This window comes from Apodemus sylvaticus, chromosome 6 (assembly GCF_947179515.1).
Source record: "Apodemus sylvaticus chromosome 6, mApoSyl1.1, whole genome shotgun sequence".
NCBI classification, from domain to species: domain Eukaryota; kingdom Metazoa; phylum Chordata; class Mammalia; order Rodentia; family Muridae; genus Apodemus; species Apodemus sylvaticus.
The window spans coordinates 11,876,954-11,895,843 of record NC_067477.1 but is presented as its reverse complement, the minus strand read 5'-3'; the positions used below and the strand labels follow the sequence as shown (position 1 = coordinate 11,895,843).

At 51.2% G+C, this 18,890-nt stretch overlaps 2 protein-coding genes across 6 annotated transcripts in view; one reads left to right on the top strand and one right to left on the bottom strand.

Annotated features, from left to right (window-relative positions):
- Positions 1-9,747, top strand: part of Wdr20 (WD repeat domain 20) — a 61,164-nt gene extending 51,417 nt beyond the window's left edge. For 2 of the 4 annotated variants that reach the window (XM_052185014.1, XM_052185013.1), the window contains one exon: positions 8,952-9,747. In XM_052185014.1, coding sequence (XP_052040974.1) covers positions 8,952-9,005 — 54 coding nt within the window. In that variant the 3' untranslated portion in view covers positions 9,006-9,747. Of the gene's footprint in view, positions 1-1,207; positions 6,904-8,951 lie in introns of those variants that run through there. The other 2 variants (XM_052185012.1, XM_052185011.1) reach the window with 2 other exon arrangements.
- A 3,507-nt stretch (positions 9,748-13,254) lies between these two features.
- Positions 13,255-18,890, bottom strand: part of Mok (MOK protein kinase) — a 34,560-nt gene continuing 28,924 nt past the window's right edge. The window contains exons 8-12 of one of the 2 annotated variants that reach the window (XM_052185009.1): positions 17,421-17,522; positions 16,262-16,435; positions 15,552-15,666; positions 13,842-14,042; positions 13,255-13,757 (exon numbers count right to left, since the gene is read on the bottom strand). In XM_052185009.1, the coding sequence (XP_052040969.1) occupies positions 13,677-13,757; positions 13,842-14,042; positions 15,552-15,666; positions 16,262-16,435; positions 17,421-17,522 (673 nt within the window). In that variant the 3' untranslated portion in view covers positions 13,255-13,676. The remainder of the gene's footprint in view (positions 13,758-13,841; positions 14,043-15,551; positions 15,667-16,261; positions 16,436-17,420; positions 17,523-18,890) is intronic. The other variant, XM_052185010.1, reaches the window with a different exon arrangement.

The following is an 18,890-nucleotide window of genomic DNA, read 5'->3' as shown; positions in this document are numbered from 1 at the left end:
AATCATTTTCCATGTTGTGAACCTTTGGAATTAAATATAGCAGTATTGGCTCTAGTAGTGAACATGACTCGGTAATGAAGACTTGGCAAGGCTTTTATGTCTCCCCGGTGTCTAGATTCTGGTAGACAGTGGTCAGCTACTGGCTTCCCTCTCCAGAAATCCAGGCCATGTCCCAGGCCCCTTCCCTTGCTCTTACATGTTCATGGCGTATCGGGAGCCCATCCTTATGCTCCTCCTCCTTAAAGTGCCTGCCATTTAATGTGACGGCCACAGGAGCATGCTGCCTGTGAGACGGCGGCAGTCCCCAGCGCGTCTCACCCGTGTGCCAAGGCACTCCACGTCCCGAGCAACTAACGCCACAAGGGTGCTCGTGTCCATCTGCCCTGGAAATGGACTCCTTCGCCACAGGGCTCTGACCTGAGGTAGCAGAGGCTGCTGCCAGGTAGACCTTCAGGACGTGGGAGGGCAAGCGAGAAATGAAGCACTCCATGTGCAGTTTCTGAAATTCATTTTCAAATGCTTCTGAGTCATTGAGTATGCAGTTTCCAAATTCAAGACTGTGTGTGGCCTAAATAGGGAGTGGCCAGTCATAGGTAAGTAAAGTTTATGGTGAAGCTTGTGGTGATCTCTCAGTTTGAGGGTGTCTTTGCTGGCAGAGGGCCATTGCATGTATATCTCTGGACCCAGCACAGATAATGGGCGCTTACAGATCCCCTGCCCTGGTAGCATTCCCTGCCCCATGAGCTGGGATCAGGGGAAATTGCTAGGGTGCTGCCAGAGTGACTCGGATCACTCGCTGGTGGGAAGTGGGAGGAGGCAGAACAGGGTGGATACTACTCTCTTTAAAAGAAAAAAAGAGAAAAGGCCCCACCGTTGTTGTTGGATGGAGACCTATGAATTCTCTTCTGCATCCCCATAAAAATGTCACAGTTTGTGATTTGGGGGTTAGTCACAATCTCTTCCAGCTTCTGCTGCTAAGTGTTGTGTCCTTAATGTTTAACCTGGAAACCCTGTTTGGGGTCCTTTGCTGTGTGTCTTACCCCTGGGCTCCCTGCTAGGTTCAGGGTCTGGTAAGAGCCCAGACCAGCTCTAGAGGGCTGTCTCAGCTGCATGACCTGGCCCGGGCTGGCCCCTGCATGGAGGGCGTGGTGCTACTCCAGGCCCACTCTGCCCCCCTGACTGACTCCTGCCCCCCTTTCTTTGACAGCCGGCAGAGCAGTTCTGCAGGCAGGAGGACAGAGTGCAAGGTGTTCTCCAAGACCAGAACTAAAGGTGCGGCAGCTCCAGAAGAGGGTGCTGGTGCTGGAGGGCGGGGCTCCCTTCCTCCTGGTGCCCGGCAGACAGAGGTGGGGGTCCTGGGGTTGCAGCAATTGCTGTGGTGGTTCCTGACCCCCAAAGAATGAGGACTAGGGCCACCGTGCTTCTGCCGTAGCTACCCAGAGAAATTTGGGGAGCATGTTTTTAGTTTTCTCAGCAAACTGAGCTTCCTCCTCAAAACTCCCCCAAGCACTTTGATGAGCACGACTGTCTTTGGTAACTTGCTCCTGGACTGAAACAGCCTCTGGCAAGAGGGCCTTACAGGCACAGTCTACATGCTCTAGCCCAGAGGCCTGCGGGCTCAGTGCAGGCCCCACTGGACAGCTGCAACCTCCTGTCTGTCCTGCTTGCCCACCACAGGCAACCTTTCTGGTGACTCCGGAAGCCAGCTGCACTGTGGCTATGGTGACTCAGCCCCAGCGTCCCAGTTTTCCTTCTCTGTGCATGTGGTGCCAGGGATTATGCCAAAGGATTCAACCCCTGCCAAACACGGCTGCACTTCTGAGCCCCGTCTCAACCCTCTGGAGAGGCTTAGAAGTTTTATCTTCTTTTCAAAGCAAATGCTCCAGAGAGACTGGGTGATACTGCAGCTAGTAGCTTCTGCCTCCAAATTAGCCTACACAGGGTAAAGAGCATTAAGTTTGTCCTGATTGAGTTTAGAAGTGCTCTGGGAGCACTGAGATCAGGATGCAGGGTGAGTGCTATTAGAGAAGCGAGAGGTGGAGAGCAGAGCAGCCAGTGTCTCAAAGGCACTCTTACATTAGGTGGGACACGGGCTACGGAACTGCAGGGTCTGGGGTTGTGTACACACGGCTCACCCCAGGTGGGGACCAGTAGCCAGCTAGTGTTTGTCTTAAACACCCAGGGCACAGCCAATCCTCCCCATCCTGTGATGCATTCTGAATTTTTAATAAATTATAACATTACTGAGTTTGTGCTAAAATTAGTGAGCCTGCCTTAGCACATGTGTGTACCTGAGTGCAAGGTCCTCTCACCTCTTGCTGGAGGGAGATGTTTTCTCTCTTGAGCAAGCTCAGAAGTGTGAGGACTAACAAGACACAAGACATGGAGGGCCAGAAAGGATCCTGTGGAAACCCAGTGCCACCTGAGGGAAAACTAGGGGCAGAGCTCAGTGGTGGCTTTTCCAGTGGCTGTTCTTGGAGTGCAGGCTATGCTGTGGGCAGTTAGGCTGAGGGCGCCAAGGTGCCTTACACATCTTGGCTCAGGGCCAGTGGCGCCACTGAGACACGTGTGTCCACTGTCAAGGTCCCTGCCCTTACCCATGGAGCCTCCACGCACTTCTGTGGGGTGCCCTGATACTGACTTGACATAGCCTCTGGCTTGGGTTTGGGTTCTAAGGCCAAACTGGTCTCTATCCTGGGAATGCATGGGGAGCCACCACACCCACTGTGCCCTGTTTATGTCAGAGTATGCTGTTTGCCCGACTGGACCACCACAAGCTGGCTTAGGCTAACAAGGTGCTCATCAAAGTGCTATGTGGTGGCTGTCCCAGGGAGAGGAGATGGCAGTGTGGCCCTGGTAAAGCCTGTGGCTCATTGTGGAAAAGCACTTGTATTCAGCTGTTACCTTGACACTCAGATCCCAAATGCAGTTGCAAGAATACTCTCTTCCCCACGGAGCAACTGTCCCACGATGCTGAGGTTTTCATTCATGCTGCAATCATTACATCATCTTTGTGTCATGGTTCAGTTCCTGATTGCTGAGGTAAAAGTATGAAAATGCTGCATTTTAACCTCTGTGCACTTAGGTTTTAAAGATTGTTATTGGGTGACACTGTGTGATGAAGTTGTACGGGTATGTTTCTCTTCAGTGAAGGTCAAGGTAAAACGTGCATTCCTCCTTACGTTTTCATCTGACCTCTGCACAACTTGACTCCATCTCCTGAAGAGCCCTCCTGCTGTGAACTACCAGGAAACCGAGCTCCTAATGTTGCAATAATAATAGTAATAATAATAGTAATAATAATAATATCAGTGTTGTTCATTTTCTGAGAACCATGTTTCTGTTTCATTGCTTTGTCTTTTAGCTGTTCCCTTGTCCCTGTCACAGCAAAAGACTTACCACATACTTGACTTCTGAAGTTGGAGGCTGTCCTCTGTATATTGACCTTGAATAAACGTGTGATTGAATTGTAAATGTAGAGACATCTTAAGTCATTTTCACATCTAAGCTTCATAAAAAGGACTCTCAGTGAGCCAAAAAGGACAGCTGTTAAATGCTGGACAGTGAAGAGCCGTGTTAATGTCTATACAACAACCGTGGAAGACGCTCTTCCTGTGCGTGTCTCAGGCAGCTTCCTAGACTCTGACAGCTAAGCTTGTGTTCTGTGCTGCTCTGAGTGAGGTGCTGGGACTCTTCTTTGAGTGGGAAAAGGTTTCAATGTGACGCTAACTCTCTGAAGGTAGCTGGTCTACCAGCTGGCTCTGCAGCCCCCTAGCCAGCCTAGGGAGCCATGGGCACTGTGGGCACTGTAGGAGCTCTTCCCTCTCTCTGCCAACGTCCCACTTCATACCTGCTGGGCTTCTGTGATCACCTAGAGCCCAGTGCAGCCAGAGCAGTAGGTGACCCCACTGGTTAGCCCCGGTCGTGCCGTGCCTGGTGTCCTGCTTGAAGCACTGCTCAGTGACCTACTTCATTGCGTACCTCTGTCTCCAAACACTTCCGTGCAGGAATTGCAGACGGACAGTGTAAACCCACAGGTCCCTGCCCGGGCCAAGGTGAGAGTGAGCCGGCCCAGGCCCAGACACCGCGGCCTCAGGCCCATGCGGCCCACTCACCTGTGGGCTCTTGTTCCTGAGACGTTGGGCTTTTGCTTAGCTGCCTGTGGTCAGGGCTGGTGCCTGCCAAGCCCTGTTTCCTCACTGCCTGCCTCAGTGGGTGCAGGTTGTGTCGGCTTCAAACCTGTAGTCTAAAGTGACCTCCCAATTTCCCACCATGGTGGGAAAAAAAAAAGCACGGTGCTTTTTCTCAGTACTAAATAGCTTTTAAGTCCTTAAAAGATAGGTTTACAGCATTTCCAATTTTGTTTAAAGAAAATCATAGCCAGGCAGTGGTGGCACACGCCTGTAATCCCAGCACTTGGGAGACAGAGGCAGGTGGATTTCTGTGGTCGAGGCCAGCCTGGTCTACAGAGTGAGTTCCAGGACAGCCAGTGCTACACAGAGAAACCCTGTCTCCAAAAACCAAAAAAAGAAAAAAAAGAAAAAAAAATAACGTAATTTAAAACAAAAACAAAAAACTTGTAGTATGTGTGTAGAGAAAAAGTTCCGTCATCCTAGCCCTTCCGTGTAGGCTACCTGTGGACATTTGTGGTTTGTTCGGGTAGTGAGTCTGGAGCGGCGCCTCTGCCTTAGGGCTGCGCCTCTCCTTTAGGGAAGGTTCTAGGCAGCTCCTCGGAACGGTGAGCAGTGGAGGATTCCGGACCCTCTTTCCTCCGTGGCAGACTCCAGGGCCTGGTGGTCACAGGATAAGGGCCTTGGCTGGCATGCGTTTCCCTGCGTGCATAGCCTCTGAGGAGCCTCGGCTGCTGAACCTTTGTTTTCTCTCTTTTCCTAGGTGTCTGTGAAGACTATTAACCCTTTCTCATCAGACATCAGGGTGTATGGGCCCTGTGGGCTTTGAGTGCCTGTCAGTGGTAGGTCAAGTCTGGTCAAGGGACAAGACCCAGGCCATTGGACTGTAGACACAGACACTGGGAGCTTCCTACACCATCTCATTGAGTCTGGGCACGCAGCCTCTTCCATGGCCCTTACACAGAACCGTGGCTTTCAGTCCAGCTTTTCTCTGGTGTTTTGGAGTGGATTTGATAATGGATTCTTACACTCTGACAGAGAAGGGAACCCAGCGAGGGCTCAGAGCATGTGCAGTGTGGTCACTTAGGGTGGTACTCACGGTGCCCCATCTGAAGAGGCATGAATTGATAATTGATAATTGCTTTGGTCCTGGCCTCCACCTGAGAGCAGTTACTGCTGCAGAGGGCTGCGAGGCCAGCTGTCCCTCCACGCTGAGGCATCGTAGAAGATCCTGTCACTCTTCCCAAGCATTCAAGGGCGGTCTGCCTGGCTGGGCCGAGGTTTGTTTTTGTTTTTTGGAGCGATAAATGGCTGTGAACAACTAGGTGGTGAGGCTGGAACACGCGGCCAGCACCTGTTACTTACCCTACACTGTCACCTTGAGGTACTGTCAGCTGTTTATGGCCAAAGGTTGCCAAGGTCAGATGGGGAAAGGGCAGCAGCTTTCCCACAGCTGGAGCTGGAGGCCCTGATGTGGGCCCAACAGAACTCCAGGCCCTGCCTAGGTCTGCCCTGAACAGTCCGGTATAGCGTCCAGTCGGTCATGATCTACCTCAGCAGTGCCCGCCAGGGAAGGAACATGCACATGTTCTTTGCATGTAGTGGCTTATACGTCTTTGTTTTTCTAGTACATCCTGGTGGAATAGGCTTAATTCTGGTGGCTTTGTATTTATTGTAAATTAGAATCCAACCCAAAACCAAGGCCTGGAGTATTTTGTTGTGTGACTTTGAACTGAAATATCCAGCAGTGTTGGCAGCTTTGGTGAGACCAGAGAGCTTGGTAACCATTGGGTTTAGGAGTTGTCTGCTGCAGAGCCAGCCCTATGCTGGCTTCTTGAGAGCCCCTGCAGGTACTGTGCTGGCTCTGGTGCACACACCCGCCGGTCTCTGAGCCCAAGCAAAGGAATCAGGATGATGAAGTAAAACACCACCGCCCTGAGGGTGGACAGAGCAGGGCTGTGGCAGCTCCATGCCTCAGGACAAGAGTAATTCTTCTGCCCTTTCCACCTCCAAACTGTCTTACTAATGGGCTCAGTGGAACTCAGCTACACCCCTGAAGAAGTGTATCTTACATTATTTCTGTAGGGATACTGAGGTTTCATATACGGTCTCCAGCGTTGGCTAGCTCAGATTTCCTACGTTGCTGAAGATGACCTGAGACTTTTTTTTTTTAATAAATGTGAGTTCACTGTCACTGTCTTCAGACACCAGAAGAGGGCATCATTTCCCATTCCATATGGTTGTGAGCCACCGTGTGGTTGCTGAGAATTGAACTCAGGACCTCTGGAAGAGCAGTGTTCTTAACCACTGCGCTGTCTCTGCAGCTTGGACCTTGGACTCATCGTCCTCCACCTCCCCAGTTCTGGGATTAGAGGCCTACACCACCCCACCCAGTCTCACATTCTCTTTGAATGTCACCCCCACCTCCCAATGCCTCCAGTTCATTCTGCAAAGCTGCGTCTCTAAGAGGCAGGTGCTGCGGTCACTATTGTGATGTTTCATATCAGTGCTGGGCGGGTTCACCTGACTCCACCTGGTCCGACCCTGCTGCTGAGACCCTTCCCCGGAACTCAGTTTTCAGTTTCTGGCCTGTGCTAGCTTCACGCACGTTTCTGGGTGTGTGGAGCACCTGAACATGCTGTGTCCCTGTCATCCCAGGGCCCCAGCAGGCCAGTGTACTCAGGAGCCTGTGACCACAGGGCCAGGAACTGGAGGCCAGGTCTGTTTTTTTTTTTTTTTTTTTTTTTTTTTAAATTTTTTTTTTTTTAACAGGGCTGAGGACCGAACCCAGGGCCTTGCGCTTTCTAGGCAAGCGCTCTACCACTGAGCTAAATCCCCAACCCCCAGGTCTGTTTCTTAATTTCACCTTCTCAGTAACCAAGAGTTTGTTCCTCTCTCTGGTGGAGGATTCCAGGTACTAGAGCCCTGCTCCATGGCCAGGGTTGGCATTGCAGAAGTGAACCCCCGTTGACCACAACCCAAATTCCTGACATCTGAGTGAGAATTTAGAAGTTGAAAGGAAGACAGATATAATCTGTTGGTTTAGGAGATTTGTGTTCACCTCAGCTTAGTAGCCAGGACAGTGCATACAGTGGAGAATTTGAACTGGTTCTCCCTGGCTCCTGACCACTGCCACCGCCATTGCCACGGCCAGTTAGGGCCTGGGGCATGTGTTGACTCTGGCTGGGAGTCAGAGCTCACAGCTCACCGATGGGTGACTTATCAAGACTAAGTGAAAACAGTATGAACTACTGTCATTGGGACCTAGAAGCCCGGAGTCCTGGTCGCCTATGTTTGGAAACTCCTCATCCTCAGAATTTCAAGGAAAAGGGTTGCAGAGACCACCAGAGTAGGCACATTTAACAGGGGAGAGGCAGGGGACTGTCACTCTTGTTGATTCCCATGGCATTATGGGTCACTTGGCCACTGAATACCAAGGTGGGGCCTGTCCACGTTGAAATGTGCTGCAAGCAGTGCACTTCAAAGGCTCTTCATACACTTGCCTTTAAAAATATCAATTTTTATTTTGATTATATACTGTCTTAAGTTAGGATGTATTCAGTTAAAATTTATTTCACCTGGATTTTAAGTCATTAATTATCATTTAATGATCGTGCATATCCCATTTGGCTGACCATGGCCAAAGGCAACACCCTGAGTGACTGGGCAGGCTGTCTCTGTTTGCAATGCTTCCTAGGCATAGAAGACTGGTTACATACACTTAAGTGGCTGCTGCCTGTGTGCTGTCAACCTGGGGTGGGGCATGGTGGGCCAGAACCCACCCTCACTGGCTTTGGTGGGTTGGGGGGGGGAGAATCGGGTTGGGGGGCCTGGCTCTTCGGAGCATTATCTGGATGGGTCTGAGGATAAGAGCTCCTACAGAAGATGCAGAGCAGGGGCTGTTGCTGCATTCCATCTGTTCTTGCCTCTTGGTTTTGTCTAGACCAGTAAATAGGTTCCAGCCTGAGGTAAGAAACTACAGGCCAAATGGCTTACAGCAGGCCAGCTCTCCCTAACACCCTCCCAACACAGCTTGGAGTGAAACTGATGAGCCGTTGACCACTGTCAGTCCTCATTTCTGCACTAAGTCCATGAAAATGTAGCAGTGTTTACTTTGCATTAAATGTTGTCATCTGTAAATAATACTCAACAAGTAAATAATTCCTCGGGACGGCTAAAACATGTTTAATTCCATGAACCCCCCTTTTAGTTCTGATGCCATGCTACTGTAACCTTGACATTCCTAAGAAATGTGCACCACACTCTAATGTAACTGCACACAGCCCAGGGATGGGCGCCCTTGGCTCCAGGGCGGTTAGGCTGGCTGTGGCACCTTGTGTAGCTCCTCCTCCGTTCCCAGCAGCTGCAGGAATCACCACCAGGGCCTGGCTCCTTTTCTGCACCTGCAGCACCCATCTACTGGCCAAACTAAATCTTGGGATGCTGCCTCAGCACCCTCAACAAGAAAGCAAGTGCACCTCAGGAGGAGATGCCCTTTTTAAAAGTGCCACTAGACTGTCCTTGGGGACAGCTTGAGCTGGTGACCCTGCCCTCAGCCACATTGTCTGAGCCACACCCTCTCCCAAAGGCTCTGATAGTCCCCAGTAAACGCCTCCACCTTCCTTCTAGCTGTTGTTGGGGCAGAATCTTGACCCAGGCACAGAGCAGTGCTCAGAGAAGGATCAGCTGGGCAGACCGGGGAGTTAAAGCCTGGCTTCCAGCCTCGGGAGGCGTGGCCTGTGCCAACGCAGGCCAGGGTGAGCCGGGCTCTCTGCGCTGCCCTGTGTCTTGCTGGAATAATGTGAGCTGCTTTGTTCACAGGGCTTGTTGTCATCCCCAAGCCAGGCCAGTTCTCCAGGTGGGACTGTAGTGTAGCAGTTGCACTGCTGCTCCCAGGCTCCCCCGGACACGCGTGGACTGAGGGAGTGACAGACGACAACGGAGCCCTGAGCTGCGCTGGAGCCACTGGCAGGCGGCAGGCAGCAGCGGCCTGCAGGGCTGTGTGATGCTGCTAAACCCAAAGAGTTGTTTCCATTTTTAAGTCAGTCTGTTGGGACTGCAGTAAAAACTGAGAAATGGAGTTTTCTTGCTTTTTACTCTAAAATTCAATGTAACTAAATCCATATATATAATATATATATATGTACATAGTGTAAAGTAAAATGTTTCTTGAACCTTAAATCGAGCTATTCTGAATGGCACTTGGCTCTGGTTTGCACCGATGTGTTTTATACTTTAGGTGGTCATTACACAGCTTGGGATGCACTCTTGGAGACAGTTGTCACCTCTGACTTAAACACGTGCTGCAGACAGACAGATGCTGCAATCATAGACTTAAAACATTGTTTGCACTTAAAATAGTTTAATGCTAATAGAAATGACTTTGAATATGGGCGTAGCGGGCTCCTGCCTCCACAGTATGGAGTGGCGATGCCCTTTTTATCTGTTAACATTTATTTTAGTACTGTTGTTTCTGATGCAATCAAGTCTGTATTATATGTGTAAATAATGTAATTCTGATATGGGGGAAATAGTTACTCCCACTAGTAATTTTCATCATTTAAGAGTGATATTTCTAATTCACAAAAATATTAATATTAAAATTATCTTGAATATACTATTTGTTTATCCTTTTTTAAACTTCCGTCTGTTTTGGCCTCATGGTTGGTACTGAAGTACTTGGTTCTTTGTGTTTCACGCTCCTTGATCCCTCCTGTCAGTCTAACTGTTAAAAACACGGCTTGTTGGAGAATTCTGGGCTCTGGGCCAAGTCCACACACGCAGGGCTGCCCAGGCATGGGGACTCTGGTGTAGGCACGTGGCTTAGCGTCCACCTGCTGTCCTTGAGAGCTGAGACCACATACTGTACACTTCCACGGCTTCAGCAGCAGCACCACGACTGAGTTAGCTCGGGCCATCAGTCACGTGGGGCTTGGGGGTGGGGCTGGCATCAGCAGGCGTGCGGCTTCCTGTTCAGGTGAGTTCCTGGCTCACCCGTAGCTGCTGCAGGTGACAGAGAACAAAGCATGGATTTCCAAGCAGGAGGCCTTCCTCGGCTTTTAAAGCATCATACACAGCTGGGCCCCTGAAGGCTCTATGTCGGTGAGTAAGCCACAAGGCGTCTGAAACATTTCTCCAAAGGAGCCCATTAAACCAAGGCGCAGACAGAGTGGGGCTCTGGGCTAGGCTGGCTCAGTCTCGCAGCTCTGGCTTCCACAGGATGCTGCTTGCGCACAGCTGACCGGCGCAAAGCCCGGCTTGTCTGCATTCACTGTAGACTCCTGGCTCCCAGGCTGGGGAAGCCACTCACTCCTGCTGGTGCCTACAAGACCTTAGCCTTGGAAAGGTGCAGCACAGGGCACTGAGACTCACTGCCTTCTTTCCTGTGTGTTTTGTTGCATTCTGTTTTGACAGGCCTTGGCTAGCCTGGAATTCACACTGTAGCTTAGATTACTTCAAAATGGAAGCAGTCATCCTCCCTCAGCCCTCTAAGTCTCAGTGCATGGAGTACAGGCAGATATCACTATGCCTTGTTGAAGACTCAGCGGGTACATATGTTAGAGGACACTCAAGGGCGTTGTTTCTTTCCTTCTACCATGTGGGTTCTGGTGATCAGGTTAGGTCATGAGGGTTGGTGGCACTGAGCCCAATCACTGTGTAAGTTAAACAGTTTATAAATCACATGCTCGATGCTCGATCATATTAGAGGAAAGTGTTGGCACATTTTACAATTTGGTGTTCCTGTCATCTTGGAGCACTGGTCACACAGAAACTCTGCCCTTTGAGCCAAAACACCCACAGGAAAGTGACCTCCCAGAGGGGCTCTGTCCTCGATGCCCCCATCTGTAGGAAGTGACAGGTGGACACCAGGCAGACACCAGGGCAGCAAGTTCTTGTAGAGAACCTGAGCACCGTTTGAAGAGATGCTCCAGTTGTACCCCACAGCTCTTGCTGGCCACGGCTCAGGGGCCTTGGTCCCTGCCTCAGCCAGTCTGTGTAGCCGTGAGTCCTCATTTACCCGCGGTGTCCCAGTTTACCGTGGATGACTCTGTGCCTGTAGCAATTTTCTGGCTCTTTCTAAGACTGGTCCCTAGCCCTGCCGTCTAGGTTGGTTCTTCTCATGGTTCTGTAGCTGCCCTAACACCACCGACACCCAGCACACTGCAGGTCCTGGAGCCAAAGGAAGCGATAGTCAGCTCACTTACCTGGTACTGTAGAACATGACAGACGCCACTCCGAGGGTCTGAGGTAGAGCAAATGCTGCATTCTAGCTTCTATAGTCATGTTAGACACAGTCAGGGAATGGTGAGACTTCTTGGCCATTCCATTCAGAATGCCACGGTGATTGGTGATGGTCACAAGGAGAAGTTGGTGTGCTGGGCAGCTATGCCAGGCACATGGGAGGCTGAGGGAGCCAGAGGTTTCCTCTCAGGTCCTTGCTGCAACCTTTCCAGGGACTGCTTCTCTGCCCTAATGCCCTGCATAGGCTCAGCCCGGTTTGCCAGCCACGCAGGTCCTCCTTTGGGCCATCCTGACAGGCCCACTCTGCTGGCGTCCACCCTTGGGCCCTGTCTGTGCTGGCCTGGCTGATAGCCAAGGTAATGCTACTGGACTGAGACTGCTACACCGACAGCGAAGGCAGCACAGCCCTTCCCTGCAGGCGCTCTCCTCCATGCCTGGGTACAAGAGACTGTCCCAGGCATGCAGAAGACACCCATCAGGCCCTGGCTCTGCCCAGTCTAAGCCTGCCATGCTGGATACCCATACCCACAGTGATCCACACCCATTCTGTCCTCTGCTGTCCTATGGTGTCACTGCCCCAACCCACCCGACTGGTGGCCTGAAGCTTGCTTGGGTCAGTAGAGCCCTTAAGGAAGGGGATCAGAGATTTGAGACTCCCCACTTCCCTGTTAAGTTTTACTTTTTAAATGATGTAATTTGAAAAGATTTAAAGGGGGTGGGGGACTGGAGAGACTGCTCAGCGGTTAAGACTGACTGCTCTTCTAGAGGTCCTGAGTTCAATTCCCAGCACCCACATGGTGGCTCACAACCATCTGTAAAAGAGATCTGATGCCCTCTTTTAGGGTGTCTGAAGACAGTTACAGTGTACTTACATATAATAAATAAATCCTTTAAAAAAATTCTTCTGTTTCCTTTAAGGAAAAAAAGAAGAGGCATACTCAATTCCTTTTTTCCCAGGGCTGAGCAGAGGCTAGGCTACTGCTAAGAGTGCTTACCCAGAGCGCAAGGATCCAGGATTCCACCCCCAACACAGCAAAAGCCAAAACAAACGCTAAGACGCTTAGGGGGACCTTGTCCTGAAGTCCAGCTGTCTGATGGCTGCTTTGCTCTGAGTCCACTCAGTGCCATTTTTATAGTGTTTCCATCCCTTCTCTGTGGTGAGTCAGGCTGAGGGGGGTGGGCAGAGAGAGAACACGCACTGTGTGTGGGTGTGTGCACCCATGGGCAAGTGCAGAAGCCCGAAGAAGACCCCCAGTGTGCCATTTACTGTTTTCCGCGACACTGGAGTCTCTCACTGAACCTGGAACTTGCTGGGTTATGGTACAACAAGTTTTAGGGGGCCAGAAAGCCCCGGAGACCCTCCTGTCTTTCTCCCATCCTGTACTGCTCCCTGCGACAGTGATGGGGTTACAGGGATGTTACTTGGACTCCATGGGTCCTGACACAGGTCCTCTGATGCAGGCAGCATCTTACTGGCGCCCTATTGCCCTAGCTCAGTGTCTTTTTCCAGGGTACAAGGTGCCCCAACTTTCCTACTTCTTCCAAGCAACACTGGCAATCGGACACCTGGGTGCACATCTCTAAGGGAGCCTAGGCACTGCAGCCAAGACAATGTGGCCACCACCTGAAGCTGGCACTCGGAGATCCGCACACCCACCTGCAGCTCAGGAAAGCAGACACAAAGGAGTGGCTCAAAGCACATCTAAGTGGACACTGTCCTGATGAGATGCTGTGACAGTACCTTATTTAGTGGAATTCAGTCTCCAACAGCATTCCTGTGAGGGGACACAGCCACACACCTGGAATACCCGCCAATCCTGTCAGGAACGCACTGAGGTGCCAGGTACACAAAGCCTCTCATCCAAGCCTACGTCACTCATCACAGATTTTGGTCTTTTATTTGTTTTTTGTTTGTTTGTTTTGGGGTTTATGTAGCCCAGGCTGGGCTCTTCCTCCTCTGCCTCCCCGGTCCTAGAATTATAGGCATGAGCAGCACACCCTGTCTTATCTGTTCATTCATATAAAGTCACCTCAGAGCCTTACATTAACAAAATGAGTAAATCCTTGAATGAGGTGGTTTTACAAATATATTAAACTGAAACATTCAGTACAGCTGCTTTGGAGTTGCCAACACACGAGGCTCCAGGCTGTGGAGACGGGCTGCAAGGCAGCATGTCCGGAGCCACCACGCACTGTGAGGCCCCAGCTCACAGGCATCCTCGGGCCCATCCACCCTCAGCCGCAGAGGCGCGCCTGCCGTGGTGCCAGCCTGTGCTCTCCGAGGACGGCCCGGCGGCGTGCCGCTCAGTACTCGCCCCCTTTCCTGTTGATCGTGGGCAGGTGACAGTGCTTCAGGTGAGGCTTGATGTCCTTCTGCGTGTCTGTCTGCTGAAGAACAACCATGGACACTGAGTGGAGGCCAAGGCCAGGCCCGAGGGCAGCCCCACTGAGAAGCTAGAGACCTACTACCTTCTTGTTGACAACAGCACACTTCAGGGGTCTCAGCACAGGGACTCTTCCATTTGCTCCAGTGCCCAACACTGACCGCAGCGCAGGGCTGGAGCATGATGACAGTTTGGTCATTCCAGATAGCCTCAGTTTGGGGAGCTCCATCAAGCTGGTCGGCCCCTGTCGTCTGGCATGGCCCTCCTCTTGCCGCAGGGACTGCTTCTTGAAACAGAACACTGATCAGTTGCCCCTCAGGAATCAGGTCAAGCAAAAGAAGCTCATGTGCCTGATCAACCTTGGTGACACAAACAAGTGCACAGACACCCGAGTGTGGTGGCAGCCTCCCCACAGCCCACAGACAAAATCAGGCCTCCCATGAAGCCTCTTGTATTGTCCAGACCCACCAAGCGCTGGCCTCAATGCGGCTTTCCAGCTGAGCGCCGGCCAACTCCCAGTGTGGTGATGGGGGCGCGGGCTAAGGCCTGCAGGGCTGTCAGCTGCGCGGCTCACTGGACTCTCCAGACCAGTTACCTCAGCAGGCTTTTTGTTCAGCTTCAGGATAAAAATGGTTTCTGCATTTGTTTGTTTGAGATAGTCTCACTATGTAGCCCTGGCTGGCTTGAAACTCGCCAAATCTCCCTGCTTCTGCTTCCTGAATGCCGGGATAAAAGGCATGTCTCATCGTGACCAATAGTTTCTGCATTTTTTAAGCAGAAAAAAAATCCCTCCACATTCCTAGCCTGTGAAGAGAATGTGGAGCACTTAGTTGGTGTGCAACTAACTCCCTGGAACAAGGCTCTGCCACCTTAGGTACCCTCATCAAAGGTGTGACACATACCACAGCTAGGAGATGGCCCACCTTGGGTGGGACTGCACTGTGGGGACCAGCAGACAAATTTGAGGGCAGAAGGTAGTGTGGCTAAGAGGTCAGTCTGGAGGCCATCTGTGGTAATGGGAGGTGAGGGAGCCGCAGGTCCCCTGGGAGGGAAAGCCCTGGAGGAGAGTGGGAGATGGTACCACACAAGTGCACCTACATCCGACAGGGCACTCAGTGCGCTGGCAGACACTGGCCGCAGTGCATCATGGGATCAGCTGCTGCCACAGACAGAGCCTCAGTAAAGGTGAGAGGACCAAGTGATTGGTAGGAAGCTAAAAAAAATGAACATAGAGTTTGGGTGCTAGCCCAAAGCTGTGCACTGGCAGAACCAAGCTAATGGGTCACATGTCAGGATGCAGGAGGATAGGTGAGGAGATGGAGAAACTGCCCGTGAAGCTGTCGGGTCTAACCAGGAAGCACACACACTCCCTGTTGGCCCTGCCTACCATGCTTACCAACTATGGCTAGCAGCTCCTGTGGCTTCTCAGTACCTCCTGACAGGCAGGAGAGACAGGCAGGAATTACCATAAAAGGTTTAGGCCCAGAACAAGTATCTGCACAGGGTCATCAGGTCAGGTAACATGAAAGGTCCCTCTCTGGGCTGGCTTGCGTGCACTGTCAGCCGTGGGTCTATAACTTGCGAGGCAGAAAAGGGCCTGGGTATTAGACCCAGGCCCACAGGGCAATCAGAACAGTCCTAAGCCAAGACCATTGCAGCGTGTTCAGGCCTCAGCTGACACGATGCCCTCTGGGACAAGTGTGACACCACTCTCCACTACCTTGTGGTAGCCTTCTCAGACACAAGTACCTGAAGGTTTCCAGTCTCCACCCAGCTCACTCATTTCTGCTCATACCTGCTTTCTGCCTTCCTTTGAGAATGACCAGTTGTGACTGGATGATTCTGGCACCGTGGAGTACTTGGGGCAGAAAGCTCTTCTGTGCTTGGCCAGGGTCTGTGTCTCAGCTGCCCTGCAGGGGAGGAAAAAGAACATGGTCACCTCCACTAATGGCTCCAGAACATAGCTTCTTCCTTCATCCACAGTCTGCCATTAGCATAGCCATTCATGCTTCTTTCCACATGAACTGGAAGCAGCCTTCTCCTCCCTGTAACCATCCAACATTGTCTGGGCTGGGGGCCAAGTAGCATGTAGTAGTCTGCATGCAGTCCTAGGACCAAACAGTCCAAGTCAGGAGTGTGCCAACGTGTGCAGTGGATGCCTGCGGTAAGCACCTCCCACCAGGCACTTCACACCCTTGCAGAGCTAGGTGACAGTCTGTGTTCTCACGCTGTCCATCCATCGGGACGTGCCAGGCTCTCTAGGCGCTTACCTACTAGAGACTTGCCACTGAGCACCGGCAGCCACGCAGCCCTTTCCCTCTGGGCAGGAAGTGGCTAACGGCCTCATTTGGGAAGGTCATTAGTGGAGATGGCCACGTCACAGAGAAGGTCCCAACGGCAACGATCACTATCAGCCAGAACTGTTCCCAGGCCAGTTCCTTGTCTCATGGGTCTCATAAGCCAAGACTTCCCATTCACCACTAGGCAATCTACTAGAAATCCTACCTCTGCACCTGGAAATAGGGGTGCTGAAGAGCTTGGTGAGCCGCGATCCGTTCATCAGGGTCATAAGCCACCATTGCATGCAGGAGGGAGAGGCATTGCGGGGACAAATTAGTTGTCAGTAGAGGTATTCCTGATCCCTTTTTAAAAGGAAAATCAAAACTCATAGCTCTCGACCTGTATTGAAAGCCCAATGACAATAAATCATCATGCCATTAAGAGTACTGGTGGCCATCCCCCTAACTCTAAGGGACCCACACTGAAGGAAGAGTTCACAACCCAAAAAGGGAGTCAGGCTGGGTGTGGTGGTACAAGTCTATAATCACTTGTCATATAGAAGTAAGAATCAGGTATGCAAGGCCAGCCTAGGCTACAGAGTCTGAAGCAACCTAGGCTTTAAAAAGGGGGTAAAGGACAAGAGAACATCCTGAACTCCAAGAGAAGACCCTACAATGCCAATGGCTCTGGGAGACGCAACCGTCAGCACGGCCCAGCTACTAGCTAACACCCTGCTCTGAGCCAGCAGGGAGGCTGAGCATGGAGTGCATTCCTGCAGCCCCTGTTCAGTTCTGGTGTGCACTGAAACTACTCCAAATAATCTAGGAAGCAGGGATGTGAATGCTCTACGTGTACAAAGACGCCCTTGCCTGGGGAAGCAGAAGCCCCGCCTTCCTTTGGGGGCTAGAACTAAAGGTGGAGAGGAGAAAACAAGGCAATTGCTTCTCTGCTGACCTTCCTTAGACCAGGGGCTTCTGGGAGATGTCACCCATCAAGTCCCCCAGTCCCTGCAGGCTCTGCTTCATCTATCAAAACAAAACTACAAAAGGGCTGAAAGGGCTGGACATCACTGTCACCTTGACTGCTGACTGGCAGCCCAGGAAGTCATTACGGACAGCCTTGCTGACCAAGCCACAGTTCTGAACCAAGCAAAGTCCCATGTAAATGCTCTGGGGACAAAACCAAACACCAGGCCTTCCAAGAGATTATGAGAGCATTTGTGACTCAGGGATGAGGGCACCTCTCTGAGGCCCCGCTCCCCGCAAGAGATGGTTGGCTTCACTTTCACAGAAGCCCAAGTGGGTGGGTGAGTGGTACAGAAAATGCCATGGGGGTCATGGAAACAAGCAGCCTACCCCCACCTCCAAGCACATGTCACACTTACTGCTTGAACTTAGTGAGGGTCTTCTGACAAGGTGTGCCGATGACATCATGGATTTTTGAGATCTGGTCCAGTTCATTCACACCAGGAAAGAGGGGCTGCAGGCTGCAAGGGCACAGGGTTAGGTACTGCAGTGAGGCCCTCCAGGAAGGCCTCCCCCACAGGCTCAGTCCGCAGACATAAGAGATGCACAGCAGGCCTCTGGCCTGGAGACTACTGTTGCTCTTTATTTGGCCTGGGGTTTCCCTATGGCCCCAAGTCTGTCTGTCTTTCTTTCTTCCTTTTTTTCTTTCTTTCTTTCTCTCTCTCTCTCTCTCTCTCTCTCTCTCTCTCTCTTTCTCTCTTTCTTTCTTTCTTTCTTTCTTTCTTTCTTTTTCTGTGTGTGTTTATAGTTCTTTGCACAAAGCCTTGTACATAGTAGGCAAGTGCCCCATCACTAATATACCCTCAGCTCTTGGTTTTACAGTCCATTCTTACTGGCTTTGAACATGTTATTGTAGGCTTACATTTTTCTTTTTTATTTTTAAGATTTATTTATTATTATATATAAGAATACTGTAGTTGTCTTTAGACACACCAAAAGAGGGCATCAGATCTCATTTCAGATGGTTGTGAGCTACCATGTGGTTGCTGGGATTTGAACTCAGGACCTTGGGAAGAATAGTCAGTGCTCCTAACCGCTGAGCCATCTCTCCAGCCCCTTTCTTTCTTTTTTAAAAGATGTGTTTAAACTTAAATGTTTTACTGTTTTTTAAATTATGTATGGGTGTTTTGCCTGTGTGTATACCTGTGCCTGCCAGATAGATGCTCAGGGAAGCCCTGAAGAGGACATCACACCCTTGGAACTAGAATTATGGAGCCATCATATGAGTCCTAGCAACTGAACACAGGTCCTCTGGGACAGCAGCAGTGCTCTTAAGCCGTTAGGAGACAGTCAACAGACAGTTCCCGGGTACTCAGAGCTACACAGAGAGACTCCTGTCTTGGAAAAAAAAATTAGACCTATATGAATAACCCAATCTATGTTCTGGGCCACAACAAAGACTTCAGATACAGCTCTGGCTGTAGGACTCTTTAGTTCCACGACCAAAGGGGACACTGGGGGGGGGGGTGACGAAGCCCAGCAGGCTCGCCTAGGCTCCTGGCACTGTGCGCACACAGCACTAGCTGCCGTGCTCTTGCCTATGTGTCCTTTAATATCCTTCCAAACTAACCCAAGAGTCTTAGTCTGTGACAGGATCGGCTGTTGTCATTTACAGCCTCAGTAAAGTCTCCATTGGACTTTCCAGACAACATCCCTAGCACCCAAGAACTAGTGGCAAAGAAAGCTGATGTGCGGCCACACCATGGTTCCCCAGCAGTCACTGGGGCAGGTGGGAATGGGTGCCCCCTGCCCGTGCTGTTACTTCACTGAAGATTCACTCGGTGAGCAATGGCTGTCATCCCCTCCCCTCCCCTGCTTGAGGGGGACAG